A 14,961-nucleotide genomic window follows, 5' to 3' on the forward strand; every position below is an offset into this window, starting at 1 on the left:
TTTTGTGTCTCGCTTTATTGCAGTTTCCCACCAGAGCCTTCTGTGGTATACTGAGTTAATCATTCATTGTCAGCCGTATTTATTGCGCGCTTACCGTGTGCAGAGCACCGTGCTTAGCGCTCGGAAAGGACAATTTGGCAACGGATTAGTGATTCGTAGCCGCAGGCTAGCTCATCTGTCCCAATAAGGGCCCAGGAGAAAGTGACCGAGTCACAGCCAAGGCTGGATTAGACGCCGAGGGGATCTGCTCATTCAAAGGATGCAGCTAACCTGTCCCTTTTCCTTTGCGTAGATGAGCTGAAGCACATTATAGGTGCTGAGACAACACGCAAAGGCATCCTTCGGGTCTTCGAAATGTTTCAGCACAACCAGTTAAATAAGAGGATGGTGTATGTCTTTTTGGAGGGCTTTCTGGAGACCTTATTTCCACAGTATAAATTCCACGAGCTCTTCAACAAACTCCATTCTCGGTCAGAACAGATGCAGAAATACAGACAGAGACTTCAGTCTACTCAAGCGCCTTCTTTCCAGAAAAGGTGACACTCCAAACTCTGAAGCTGGTGTCCGTCGATCCGGGTCGAATGGCTTGGACAGACCTTCTGGGACTTACTCCCCCCCCTCAAGCTGTTATTTCTGCACCAGTCTTTTAGGATCATGTATTAGATTATTAATGCATCCATGAGACCTGTGGTTCTTCTCATCCTCACCTCTAAAACTACTACCAGGAAGGGGGTTTGTGTGTCTTAGATGATGTGGTGTGTCTCCTCGCAACACTGAGAAGGGATGCTGGCCCACCCGGCGAGAATGACGTCAGGCCCGTCCACTTCTGACCGAAGCGGCCTTTGCCAGCAACGACAGAGGGCCAGAATGGACCGAACGAGAGCTAAGCAAAGCACAAATAGAGGGGGGGCGGCGGATGGAGGAATGCGTTTGGCAACGGGAGATTGTGCAATGTATGATTTGGGTGTGATTTGTTTTGCATTATGACCTTGTGGGTCTAGATCAACATTCCTGAACAGGGTGGGATCGCCGGAGATCTTCGGAGCAGTCAGCTCTAAAAATGATGATAATAATAATGATGATAATAATAATGTTACAGAAAGTCCGCAAAGTCCACGGATTGGAAGACTGAGAAATGTGACATTGAAACCTGAATTAACTTCACTTTGGTGACCTAAAAAATAAAGCTGAGTAACATTTAGGTTTGGGTCGAATGGTTATTCAGTGAGTAAGGCAATAGAGTAAATCAAAATTGGCCTTTTTTTTTTTCTTTTTTTGCGAGGGGGGGCGGATTTGGAGGGCTAAAAAGAGCTCTAATCTGCTCTTGGGCTCCACATATCACACACCGTTCTCTACATTACAAAAAATAAAATAGAGTAACACCACAAAGGGCTCTTATTTAAATTTCACAATCGATACAGTTCCCATTCAAACATTTGATACATCTTCAATAAGTTGGTAATCGTAGAAAGTGGGGTGTGCTTTGAGAGAGTGTAGTTGGTTGAAGACGTGTCTCACGTTCTTCCCCTTGAAAGTGAAAAATAATAAGCCCTACTGTACTTCCTTAGAAGTTGCCCCGCTAATTTCAAATTGGGGTTCGTTCTCTCTTACCATTGAGAAGTTGCTAAAATTGCTACTCACCAACTCAAATCCCGTAAACTTGGTTAGTCGTATGCAAATATAGAAATTCCTAAATCTACCGCAGTGTACATAGATGAAAATAAAGAATGGAAACAGTTACAGTATTTTTTTAAATAAGTTTTTTATTTTTCGCCTAATGTAAAATTTTCCTAAATAAAAATTCTACAAAAATTCCTTAGCATAGCTACTTGATTCCCTGAAAGAATTCTATGCCCCAAAGAGAAAAATCTTATGCTTTTACTATTTTTTGGGTATCCAGATATCTTGAACTTCTCTCTTGCTCCACTCTCTCCATTTTTGTAAACCTTAATCATGGGCAGTAAGCGGTGCCCTGCACAATATTTAACGTTCCCTTTGCCTGTGGGTTGAGGGGTGTTTTTTTTTCTTCTTTTCTTTAGGAAAAAAAAATTAACACTAAAAACCTGGTTGAAGCTATTTATCAGGTCACTGAGCCACGATCCTGGTGTTTAAATTAACATCCAGGTAAGAGCAATATGTACCCCAATGCCCGAGATAAAAGGGAAAGGTAGCACGCGACCAGTTATTTGAGAGCTTTAAGGGGAAAGCGAGCAAGCACCCCGATTTATATTTCATCTGTTCCTCTTTTGGACTCTATATGCCCAGCGATGCCTTTCAAAGTAAGGAAGCCTTTAAACTTCATAATTTGAATCCCGTCCGTTATCGTGGATCACGTTCGCGTACCTAAAGCTAGCAGGCCCTTGGCCTGTGTGGAATGTCTTCAGAATTTCATAACCGAGAAGGCTTTCATTAAAGATAAACAAAGAGGGAAAGGTGAGGATCCTTTCCGCCTTAGCGGGTTATTCTCCCCAGGCTTTCAAATAGGTTGGAGGTGTTAAGGAAATACCGTTTTCCTCAGATATGGGTGTAAAGGTGAACAGCATAACGATCAATGAAAGGACACACAAATGATCAAAGTAGGTATTGAGGTCAGTGATGAATCCAGAACAGGAGGAGGAAAAAAAAGGGTGCAAAAGTGGAAAAGGTCAGGATAAAATCCAAAAATGTAACTATTGTACAATCATACCAAAACCTATTCTGAATAAAGCAATGTTTCTGTTTGTTTCGTTGTTGTTGAAGAGTTTATACATAACACTTTGAACTGGAAATGTGAAGTCCTTGTTTGTATAAATAGTGGTGTGTCTGACCCGGGGCACCTATGAACACCAAGAAAGAACCATTGTCGTGCTAAAAGTTGTAGAGACTTTTGATACTGCCGTGTGGGAAATCTTTAGGCCCATGAATCAAGTACAATGGACCATATTTAAGTTATTACAGTTAATGCATTATATATAAATGTATATATATGCATATATATATATGCACATGAAGAGGCTTTGTGTCTTCTGGTATTTAATTTCCAAATGTGATTTTTCAGGTCAGTGGTGCCTAGACAAGACTTAGCAAAAATGAATCACTTTTTTTTTTTTTAACTTGGGTATGCGTTGACCACTTAAAACAGATAAATCCATCCTGATATCCTAGGTGTTCTAACAAAAATCCTTTCCAAATCTCCACGTTGACTGTAGAATTAAAATACAGCACTTAACGTGGGTGGCCCTAACTCCTAACATTTGAGTGTTCTGAATTATTGCTGAACAATTTGTGCCATTGACCAACAAATGCACTTGATTGGCCTTAATTTTTTTTTAAGAACATTAAACAGTTTCTCAGATAGTTCAGTTGGCTCCTTCTTAAGCTTGTGCTGCTGGTGTTTGCTAGAACTAAACAGTTAATTTTAAGTGCTGTCAGAACGTGTGCCGAATTTTAAAAGCATTTAAAACTATATAAATTCCACAATCTAAAAATTTAATTTTGTGCAATATTTTCATTGAACGCATGTGTATTTGAATAATTGTAAAATAAATGAATTTTTAATGTTTTGAGAGATACGTTAAACTGTCTTCTTAACCCAACAACTTACATTTCGTTGTTGCTGCATCGGTTTATTTAAGGACTTGTTTTAAAAGTCTCGTTTGTCTCTCCTTGTAAAATTTTCTTCTTTTTTGGTGAATTTTGCTCCTGGGAGCTTGGCTCCCGTATCACAAGGGAAAACAATCGAAAGAGCGCATCTTACGGATGTAACTGTTAAAGATGACTCGTCCATATCATTGTACAGTGAGTGTCAACTGTGTGCCTAATTATTCTATAAGTACGTTTCTCTCCCTTTAAAAAGAACAAACATCAATCTGTCGGTCATTTTTATTGAACTGAGAAAGATGAACATTTTTATTTAAAGTTTGCATTATGTTCTGACCACTAGAAAAGCTGAAAATATTACACTAATAAAGTATTAATAAACATTTTTGTTGAGTTTATGTAATTACTGGCATTTATTTTGAGATGGCCCGGGATACGCATTGGTAATGTTTTAGTTAAACTAATAAGTTACTAAGCGCCCATTATATTACTGATCAATTGACCTAATTCTGTGTGTGAGAAATGGTTTCTAGGGTTAACGCTACATAACATTTCCACATTTCCTTCTTGAAAGTTAAGGTGTTTTTCTCCTAGAGGAATGATGTTTCAGAGCTCCCTGTGAAATATGATGTAAATGTACCTGAGGAGATTAAGCGCCTAAACTAGGGAAAATAAAGGACGAGAGGGTTTTTAAAAATAGCTTTTTTGTCCCTCCACCATCCGCCACCGTGCAGTGGTTCGGAGCCTCTAGAGATACGGTCTCTGGGATCAGCCGTATGGACGAATCTTGCCTTGTAAACCTTTCCAGTTTCCTGCCCTGAGAAGTGAACGTGTCCTGGATTTTTTTTTTTTAAGTACAGGATAGTTTGAAGATGTCTGGATTTTTTTTCCACCCCATAAATGTACATAGTTAAGATGCTTCATTTAAGCGGCTACTGTTGAGATTTGACACCTTGTTAAAATAATTTGAGAAGTAGAAATAAATCAGCATTTATACGATCAATCAGTTTAGTGGGGCGGATGTATTAGTCAAATAATATTAGAGCAGAGGGATCGTATGAGCCGATCTCTTGTCTCCAGGAAGATTCTGTTACCGATTTGTACATTCCAAGCGCTTAGTACAGTGCTCTGCACATAGTAAGCGCTCGCTAAATACTATTGAATGAATGAATATGACCAAACCATCTAGCGCAAATCTAAAGATCTTCTGGAATGGAGATTCTGTCTTTCGCTGTTATCAACCTGACAGATAAAGGGAGAAAAAATAAATTTTCACTGTGAGGTTTCTTCAGCATTCACTTAAAATGATTTCTTCTTCAGCAGGTGATACTGAGTGGCAGCTGTTTGGCATGAGAGCCAGGGGAGCAGGGTTCTAATTCTGGCTCAGAATCTGCTTGGCCCTTCCGTCTCAAAGGGGTGTGAAGACCCACGAAGCAGCGAGGCCTAGTGGATAAAACATGGTCCTGGGAGCCAGAGGACCAGGGTTATAATCCTGTCTCCACCACTTGCCTGCTGTTTGACCATGGGTAAACCATTTAAGCTCTCTGTGCCTCAGTTTCTTCAACTGTAAAATAGGTATTCGATATCTGTTCTTCCTCCTAATTTAGACTGTGAACCCCACGTAGGACTGGGATTCGGTCTGACCTGAGTAATTTATATCTCCCCAAGCACGTAGAGCAGTGCTTGGCACGGAGTATGTGCCTAACAATTACTTAAAAAAAAAGAAGTGAAGATAACTTTTTTTAATGGAGTCTATGAAGTGTTTACTCTGTGCCAGGCACTGTACTATGGCTAGGGTGGATACAGGATTGGAAACAGACCTTGTCCACGTTCTTAATCCCCATTTTACAGATGAGGTAACTGAGGCACATTAATAATAATGGTATTAAGTGCTTACTATGTGGCAGGCACTGTACCAAAGGCGGAGCTGGATACAAGCCGATTGGGTTGGGGACAGTCCCTGTCCCACATGGGGCTCGCAGTTTCAACCCCCATTTCACAGATGAGGTAACTGAGGCCTGGAGAAGTTACGTGACTTGCCCAAGGTCACTCAGCAGACAAGTGGTGGAGCCCTCGACCTTCTGACTCGTAGGCCAGTGCTCTGTCCACAGCACGATGCTGCTTCAGATCTTCCGATCCTTCTCAGAATCAGTTTTAATATCCTGAATTTAAAAGTACTTTTTAACATTAATGCTACTAATAAAGGTGCATTCATTAAGCACCGTAGTAAAAACTGGGATGAATACAAGATATTCCTGTCCCATACGAGGCTCACTCTAAGGGGGAGGGAGAACAGGTATTAAATTATAATTTTACAGTAAGCTCTCAATAGATGCCATTGATTGAGGGAGCAGAGGCGCAGAAAAGTTAAGTGACTTACCCAAGGGGGGACACAACAGACAAGTGGCAGAGCTGGGATTAGAACCCAGGTCCTCTAACTCCTAAAGCCTGTGCTCCTTCCACTGGATCATGCTGCTTCCCAAGAAGCAGCTGTGGCGTAGCGGAGGGAGCAGAGGAATAGTAGGAAAAACAGAGCCCCGGCTGTCAGAGAACCTGAATTCTAATCCCTGCTCTGCCATTTGCCTACTCCGTGTCCTTGGGCAACCCACAACTTTTCTGGGTCTCTGCTCCCTCAAGCGATCAATGGCATTTGAGTGTTTACTGTAAAATGAGAATTCATTGCCTGTTCTCCCTCCCCCGAGCCTCGTGTGGGACAGAGACTGTGTCCAACCTGATTATCTTGTATTTTCCCCAATACTTACTACAGTTCTTGGCACATAGTGAGTGCTTAACAAATACACAATTAGTATTAATGTTAAAAGTACTTATAAATTCTCACTATTAAAACTGATTTTGAGAAGGAGGATTGGATGCGGTGTTCCACCGACTTTGCGGAGCTATTTTACAGCCTTCCCCAGCAGACCGTGGAGCGACCATCAATCGATCGGAACCGAACCCGACATTAACCTGGTCTTCGTTATTTCTAGAGATGGCGTGCCGATCAGATGAACGGGAGCTCAGCCGTGTCAACCCTGTTGCCATTCAGTAAATCTGCTATTTGTCTCCTATTTTTTGCTTGTTTTACCCTCCCCCTTTTTTCCCCTTGCTTTATGGTATTTACCTAGGAAGCATAACACAGCTAACAGGAGTTGTATTTCCACTTGCTTATCGGCTGATCTTCAGCCTGTATAATTAACTGTGCCTTCTAGGCTCTCAAATTAGAGAATCCTGCAAGGACACTCGCTCCTGCTTGCAGAATATGGAGACTCTGAGAAAGTAAGGTCTCTGACTAGGAATTCATTCATGCAATCGTATTTATTGAGTGCTTTCTATGTGCAGAGCACTGTACTAAGCTCTTGGAAAGTACAATTTGGCTACAGATAGAGGCAATCCCTACCTAACAATGGGCTCACAGTCTAGGAGACTGGGAATTGCGGGGAAGATAATAAATGTCATCTTTTCCAAAGTGTGAATAGTATCAGGTTTCATGTCATTAAAAATCATACTTAAAAATCCTTTAGCCTCCTTACACAAACTACCTTCCCTTGACCAAATTGATATTTAAAAAATATATATTTAAGAATCAAAGCAAAACCCTAAACTCTTTTTTTTTGGTCGAGGTTGGCGAAGGCTAATTTAAGTGCTTACTATGTGTCAGGCACTGTACTAAGGTGCTGGAGTGGTCACAAGCTAATCAGGTTGAACATAGTCCATATTCATCCATTCAATGGTATTTATTGAGCGCTTACTATGTGTAGGGCACTGTACTAAGCACTTGGAATGCACAATTCGCCATGTGGGGCTCAGTTTTAATCCCCAAGTTACAGATGAGTAACTGAGATCCAGAGAAGTTAAGTGACCTGTCCAAGGTCACACAGAAAAATGGCAGAGCTGGGATTAGAACCCAGGTCCTTCTGACTCCCAGGCCCCTCTATAGACTGGGCCATGCTGCTGCTTCACTTTTACCCAATTTAGGCATAGTCTTCTTGACGTGGCAAACGCTGCTCTAAGCTCTGAAGTAGATACGCATTAATCAGGTCAGACAGTCCCTATCCCACAAAGAGCTTACAGACTGTACGCATAATATTCCAGGATTTTGACAAATCAGGAGAGTGGCAATTCTCAGTGAAAACTTTATTATTAGTTAACTTAAACACTTATAAGTAATAATTCTCAATGTAAACCTTAGTGATAGTTGCAATAAGGTTTTCATTCAAAATGATGAAGATCATGACAATTGTGGTTTTTAAGCACCTACTGTATGCCAAGAATTGAACGAAGCAGTGGGTAATAATAATAATGTTGGTATTTGTTAAGCGCTTACTATGTGCAGAGCACTGTTCTAAGCGCTGGGGTAGATACAGGGTCATCAGGTTGTCCCACGTGAGGCTCACAGTCGTAATCCCCATTTTACAGATGAGGGAACTGAGGCACAGAGAAGTTAAGTGACTTGCCCACAGTCACACAGCTGACAAGTGACAGAGCTGGGATTCGAACTCATGACCTCTGACTCCCAAGCCCACGCTCTTTCCACTAAGCCACGCTGCTTCTCTAGCTATAGTACCTTCCGATCAAACATGGCCCTTTCCCCACATGGAGCGCACAGTCTAAGAAAAAGGGAGACTAGGTATTCAACTCCCATTTTTCAGTTGAGGAAACCAGGTCAATCTAGTGGGAGAGAAAGGCTTTAAAATAAATTACAGATGGAGAAATGGGGGAGTAGAAGACTACGTAAGCGCTAGGGATGGAGTGAAAATCAGTCCCAATTTTACAGTTTCCAGAAACTTTAATCCTGCCTGATATTTGACCAAATTCCAGTAATTTGGCATTTCTCAAAAAAGGTAAAATTTTACAGTAAAGCCTGAACTCTTTCGACTCTCACAGCGGGCAGGTGCCAGAACTGGGATCAGAAACCAGGTCGACTGATTTTCAGTCCTATGATCTTTCCGCTAGGCTATGGTACTTCATAAAATAGAGGGGTGCTCTTGGAAATATGTTTACAGCACAATTTTATGTTTATACTCACAGATGTCATATCTTAAAATCCTGGCAAGATGTATCATAGCTGCTGGATTGGCCATAGAAGCATCAGTGAGAATTCAATTATTTTGTCACCTTTTATGACAAATTCATTTTGAAAAATTACAGAGGGCATTTGACCCTTAGAGAAGATTATGTTTGAAAGTATTTTTGTCCACCCTAATGACATTTTGGGTCTTCTGATTCAGAAATTACATTCAATTCTGATTAAATGACAACATCTGATTTCAGGTGTAAACCAAGTTGAGTCACTCAAAATCTTAATGTTTTTGCAAATTTAGATTTGGATGTTTATTAAAACAGAGCATGCCTTTGATGGAGTAAAGTAGTGATATTTGAATGTTTTTTTAATCTTGTGTCTTTCAAGGTTTATAATGTAGTATCATTGTCTTCGATCTGTGGTAAAAGGGGAGGATGCTAGGAAATATTTATGATGCTAAGCTCTCGCCATCATTTATCCTGCACCTCCTATTTTCTTACTTTGATTCAGACTTCCTGCTGTATTCCTCAGAGTAAAGGAAATTAAATTATGTAATGAAAATTCCATGAATCTACATTTCTTAGATATTTCAAGAGAGATTGCAGTTGAAAATAATGAAATGTTCCATCCGCCCAGTTGGAATTTTTCCTTTCCACAGTTTTGTTTTCCTTTTAAATTTCTTAACGTGGACTGCTTCGCTCCACTTTAAGTGGAGAGAGAGAGGGAGAAAGAGAGAGAGAGGAAAGAAAGAGAGAAAGAAAGAAAAAGAGAGGAAGAGAAAGAAAGAGAGAGAAAGAAAAAGAGAGAGAGAAAGAGAGAGAGAGAAAGAGAGAAAAAGAGAGAGAGGAAATAAAGAGAGAAAGAAAGAAAAAGAGAGAGAGAAAGGAAGAGAAAAAGAAAGAGAAAGAAAGAGAAAGAAAAAGAAAGATAAAGAGAAAGAGAGTGAGAGAGAGAAAGAAAGAGTGAGCGAGAGAGAAAGAGAAAGAAAAAGAAAGAGAGAGAAAGAAAGACAGAAAGAAAGACAGAAAGAAAGAAAGAGAAAAAGAAAGAGAGAGAAAGAGAGAAGGAAGATAGGAAGGAAGGGTAGGGTAGGGTAGGGAAGGAAAGGAAAGGAAAGGAAAGGAAAGGAAAGGAAAGGAAAGGAAAGGAAAGGAAAGGAAAGGAAAGGAAAGGAAGGAAGGAAGGAAGGAAGGAGAGAAAGAAAGAGAGAAAGAAAGAGAAAGAAAGAGAGAAAGAAGAAAGAAAGAAAGAAAGAAAGAAAGAAAGAAAGAAAGAAAGAAAGAAAGAAAGAAAGAAAGAAAGAAAGAAAGAAAGAAAGAAAGAAAGAAAGAAAGAAAGAAAGAAAGAAAGAAAGAAATCAGGATTATCAAGTGCCTACACACACAAGCACACATTACCTCTGATACACTAATAAGGTCTTACTTCACATTAACAGCATCTAAAATTAGCCCAAACCCTGAAGAAACAATAAAGTGTCCTTGAGAGCAATCAGAGACAAACCAAACACTCCACCCTTTCCTCCTCCTCCTCCTCCTCGTCCTCCTCCAAATTTTGGGAAAGTGTGCTCTTTGGGGTAGGATATCTTTTAGAGATTGTATTTTGGCCACATGTACCTGGGTTTACTTTTGCTATCTCGGGAATAGAAGAATGGGATTTATTCATATTCTATTTCTCTTTTCCTATCTAAAATTCATTTTAGAGTCTGTCTGCCCTGCTATTCATTCATTCATTCAATAGTATTTATTGAGCACTTACTATGTGCAGAGCATTCATTCATTCAATAGTATTTATTGAGCGCTTACTATGTGCAGAGCACTGTACTAAGCGCTTGGAATGAACAAGTCGGCAACAGATAGAGACAGTCCCTGCCATTTGACGGGCTTACGGTCTAATCGGGGGAGACGGACGGACGAGAACTATGGCGATAAATAGAGTCAAGGGGAAGAACATCTCGTAAAAACAATGGCAACTAAATAGAATCGAGGCGATGTACATTTCGTTAACAAAATAAATAGGGTAATGAAAATATATACAGTTGAGCGGATGAGTACAGTGCTGAGGGGATGGGAAGGGAGGGGGGAGGAGCAGAGGGAAAGCGAGAAAAGAGGGTTTAGCTGCGGAGAGGTGAAGGGGGGTGGTAGAGGGAGAAGAGGAGCTCAGTCTGGGAAGACCTCTTGGAGAAGGTGAGTTTTAAGTAGGGTTTTGAAGAGGGGAAGAGAATCAATTTTGCGGAAGTGAGGAGGGAGGGCGTTCCAGGACCGCGGGAGGACGTGGCCCAGGGGTCGACGGTGGGATGGGCAAGACCGAGGGATGGTGAGGAGGTGGGCGGCAGAGGAGCGGAGCGTGCGGGGTGGGCGGTGGAAAGAGAGAAGGGAGGAGAGGTAGGAAGGGGCGAGGTGATGGAGAGCCTCGAAGCCTAGAGTGAGGAGTTTCTGTTTGGAGCGGAGGTCGATAGGCAACCACTGGAGTTGTTTAAGAAGGGGAGTGACATGCCCAGATCGTTTCTGCGGGAAGATGAGCCGGGCAGCGGAGTGAAGAATAGACCGGAGCGGGGCGAGAGAGGAGGAAGGGAGGTCAGAGAGAAGGCCGACACGGTAGTCTAGCCGGGATATAACGAGAGCCCGTAGCAGTAAGGTAGCCGTTTGGGTGGAGAGGAAAGGGCGGATCTTGGCGATATCGTAGAGGTGAAACCGGCAGGTCTCGGTAACGGATAGGATGTGTGGGGTGAACGAGAGAGACGAGTCGAGGATGACACCGAGATCGCGGGCCCGAGAGACGGGAAGGACGGTCGTGCCATCCACGGTGATAGGGAAGTCTGGGAGAGGACCGGGTTTGGGAAGGAAGATGAGGAGCTCAGTCTCGCTCATGTTGAGTTTTAGGTGGCGGGCCGACATCCAGGTGGAGACGTCCCGGAGGCGGGAGGAGATGCGAGCCCGAAGGGAGGAGGAGAGGACAGGGGCGGAGATGGAGATCTGCGTGTCATCCGCGTAGAGATGGTAGTCGAAGCCGTGAGAGCGAATGAGTTCACCGAGGGAGTGAGTGTAAATGGAGAACGGAAGAGGGCCGAGAACTGACCCTTGAGGAACTCCAACAGTTAAAGGATGGGAGGGGGAGGAGGCGCCAGCGAAGAAGACCGAGAATGACCAGCCAGAGAGGTGAGAGGAGAACCGGGAGAGGACGGAATCCGTGAAGCCGAGGTGAGATAAGGTATGGAGGAGGAGGGGATGGTCGACGGTGTCAAAGGCAGCAGAGAGGTCAAGGAGGATTAGAATGGAGTAGCATTATATTAAGCGCTTGGAATGTACAAATCAGTAACAGATAGACAGTCCCTGCCCTTTGAAGGGCTTACAGCTACTAGATTATAAACTCCATGAAGGCTACGATTACATCTACTAATTCCATTCTATCTTCCAAGTGCTGGTGCAATGTTCTGCACACAGTAGTCACTCAATACTCTTGATTGATTGGGTAGCATAATAGTAACAATAATGATGGGATCTGTTAAGGGCTTACTGTGTACCAAGCACTGTTCTAAGCACTGGGGTAGATACAAGGTAATCAGGTTGTCCCACGTGGGGCTCACAGTCTGAATTCCCATTTTACAGTTGAGGTAACTGAGATACAGGTAAGTGAAGTGACTTGCCCAAGGTCACACAGGAGACAAGTGGCAGAGCAGGGATTAGAATCCGTGTCGTCTGACTCCCAAACCCGGGCTCTTGCCACTAGGCCATGCTGCTTCTCCAAAGCTTCAAAGGATAGGTCCATATAGTTGAAACATCAGCAAGGTTGATTTCTCTACTTTTTTTAAATCATAGGTATTCTCTTGTACTGGGTAATAACTGGATATGGGGAAAAATAGCTTTTCATGATAATAAATGGGGAGCTGTTTAAGCACAGTCTTTAATCAAACCAAATTTAAATTGTACTTGGTTCAGATGCTTAGCATTTCAAATATACCCCACAGAATTTATTGATCTAAATTACATAGTCTAAAATGTCTTGATTTGCGAGGATATGTACATTTTAAAATGAACAATTCCATTTATGAGGAGGGGCGATTTTATAAGACAATCATAATTGAAGTGATGTGAGTGAAAGATATTCTGAACTTACATTTATGTCTGTTGAACTTCTTTTTTCTTTCCAATGTCTTAATCCTTAAATTATTGTGAAAAAACAATAAAAATTAGGTTAAATGATACGGTCTCATTTTAAATCGGAGTGGCAAGAAGAACGTTTACCTCCAATCAATCAGTTATATTTATTGAGCGCTGTCCTTGCCCTCCAGGAGTTTGCAATCTAGTGGGGGAGAAAGGTGAAAATAGACCTCAGTTTTACACTTTCCAGAAAATTTCATCCTGCCTAACATTTGACCAAATAACAGTAATCTGACATTTCTCAAAAAAAGTAGAATTTTACAGTAAAGCATGCACTGTCTTTACTTTCTATTTTTTTTTTTTTTTTGGTTTGGTCAAGATGCCCTAATGTAAGTACGTTCCAGTGAGTGGCCTTTTCCGGATAGCTACCGGTGGCTTCAAAAGTAAAGAACACTGAAGTTTTAAAAATAAACTCTTAGTGATTTATAAAATCCTTGCTGGAAATAGAATCTGGGAAAGTTCCATTATGAAATGGTTGACCAAATGGAATCCACACTTCTGAACGAAAGACTCCTACCTAAAAGAACATTTTCTTTCAGCTTCTTGAGAATCATACAGAACTGGGAAAGATGTCATTTACAAGGAACAAGGAGTCATGAGGTGAAGGTGTCCGTGTTCAAAGGATCCTTCCTGATTGATTGTTTTGGCATCGGTCACTGCACAAGGAGAATCGTGTGAATTTTTTTGGATTAAATGATTTCATCTCTCACTTTTGAGACCATATTCCAAGTCATCCAGAGTGCTGGGTAATTTTGCTGGTTGCACAACGGTGCATTTTTCCTTTCAAAACTCATCAGAATCCTCAGATTTTGGGCTGCAGTTTAGAGGAATAAATTGCTTATCAGCAAAAGGAGACTCTCAATATGTTCTTTGAAATTTTCCTGTCACATTAAATCTCTTAGAAGGAAAACCATTTCACGAAACAATTCCATTTTAAGCCTCCCAGTTAAACATGACTTTTTAAAAATCCCTCACAATTTCACTGCTAATGGCTGGGGTCCCTTTCTTTGAATAGTAGTGGGCTTAAGAACGTGGTTTTTTCTTTCTCCCTTCCTACCCTTCTTTCCTCTCTTAAAGAGAAAATTCACTAAAAACTTAACACATTTTATTAAGCCCATGAAAGCAAGAATAAAATTATTCTTCTTTGACCATGAAATAAGTCAATAGCCTATTGGTCCTTCCCAAACAAACCCGATGTCAGATTTAGACCGGATTTATTGAATATCCAGTAGGTTTACCTCTTTCGAAAGGCTTATATGACAATAATAACAATGATGATGGTGATGATCGTATTTGGTAAGCACTTACGTGCCAAACACTGTTCTAAACACTGGGAGGGATACAAGTTCATCAGGCCAAATGTAGTCCCTCTCCCAGATGGGGTCCTCAGGCTAGAGGACAAGCTAAATCAATCAATCAATCAATCATATTTACCGAGTGCTTACTGTGTTACTCTGCACTGTACTAGTGCTTTGGAAAGTAATAATAATAATAATGATGGTATTTGTTAAACGCTTACTATGTGCAAAGCCCTGTTCTAAGCGTTGGGGGGGATACAAGGTGATCAGGTTGTACCACTTGGGGCTCACAGTTTTTAATCCCCATTTTGCAGATGAGGGAACGGAGGCACAGAGAAGTTAAGTGACATGCCCACAGTCACACAGCTGGCAAGCGGCGGAGCCGGATTAGAATCCATGACGTCTGACTCCCAAGAAAGTACAATATAACAGAGTTGGTAGGCGCGCTCCCTGCCCACAGTAAGCTTCCAGCCTAGAGGGTAGAACATCTAATGAAGTACCATTTTAAGATGAGGAAACAGGCAGAGAGATAAACATGGATTGAGAAATATCTATATGTTTTTCATCAGGCCTCAGTCAATCAAAGGTATTTACTGAGTGCTTATCGTGTGGAAAGCTCTGTACTAAACATTTGGGAGAGTCCAATAGAGTGTGTATGCCCAATTCTCGCTCTCAAGAGCCTTGCAATCTACTGAAATCAATTGAGACTTTTAAATAGCGACACACACAGAAATCTACGAGATTCCACGGGACCAGAAACCTAGTCATTTTCATGCCCCAGAGAAAAACGCTTCCACTGCCACAAAATCTCCCAAACATTAAACAGCATCTTTTCACGTTTGGAACGAATGATGGTTACTTGTGGAAAGAACAAATTGCCACCAAGTGCACATGAAAACGCTTTTTT

At 41.5% G+C, this 14,961-nt stretch overlaps 1 protein-coding gene across 6 annotated transcripts in view; it reads left to right on the plus strand.

Annotated features, from left to right (window-relative positions):
• Positions 1 to 3,972, plus strand: part of SNX13 (sorting nexin 13) — a 124,094-nt gene extending 120,122 nt beyond the window's left edge. For 3 of the 6 annotated variants that reach the window (XM_039912934.1, XM_029070228.2, XM_029070224.2), the window contains one exon: positions 293 to 3,972. In XM_039912934.1, the coding sequence (XP_039768868.1) occupies positions 293 to 540 (248 nt within the window). In that variant the 3' untranslated portion in view covers positions 541 to 3,972. The remainder of the gene's footprint in view (positions 1 to 292) is intronic. The other 3 variants (XM_029070226.2, XM_029070227.2, XM_029070225.2) reach the window with 1 other exon arrangement.
• Positions 3,973 to 14,961: the final 10,989 nt, after the last annotated feature.

This window comes from Ornithorhynchus anatinus, chromosome 8 (assembly GCF_004115215.2).
Source record: "Ornithorhynchus anatinus isolate Pmale09 chromosome 8, mOrnAna1.pri.v4, whole genome shotgun sequence".
Classification (NCBI taxonomy): domain Eukaryota; kingdom Metazoa; phylum Chordata; class Mammalia; order Monotremata; family Ornithorhynchidae; genus Ornithorhynchus; species Ornithorhynchus anatinus.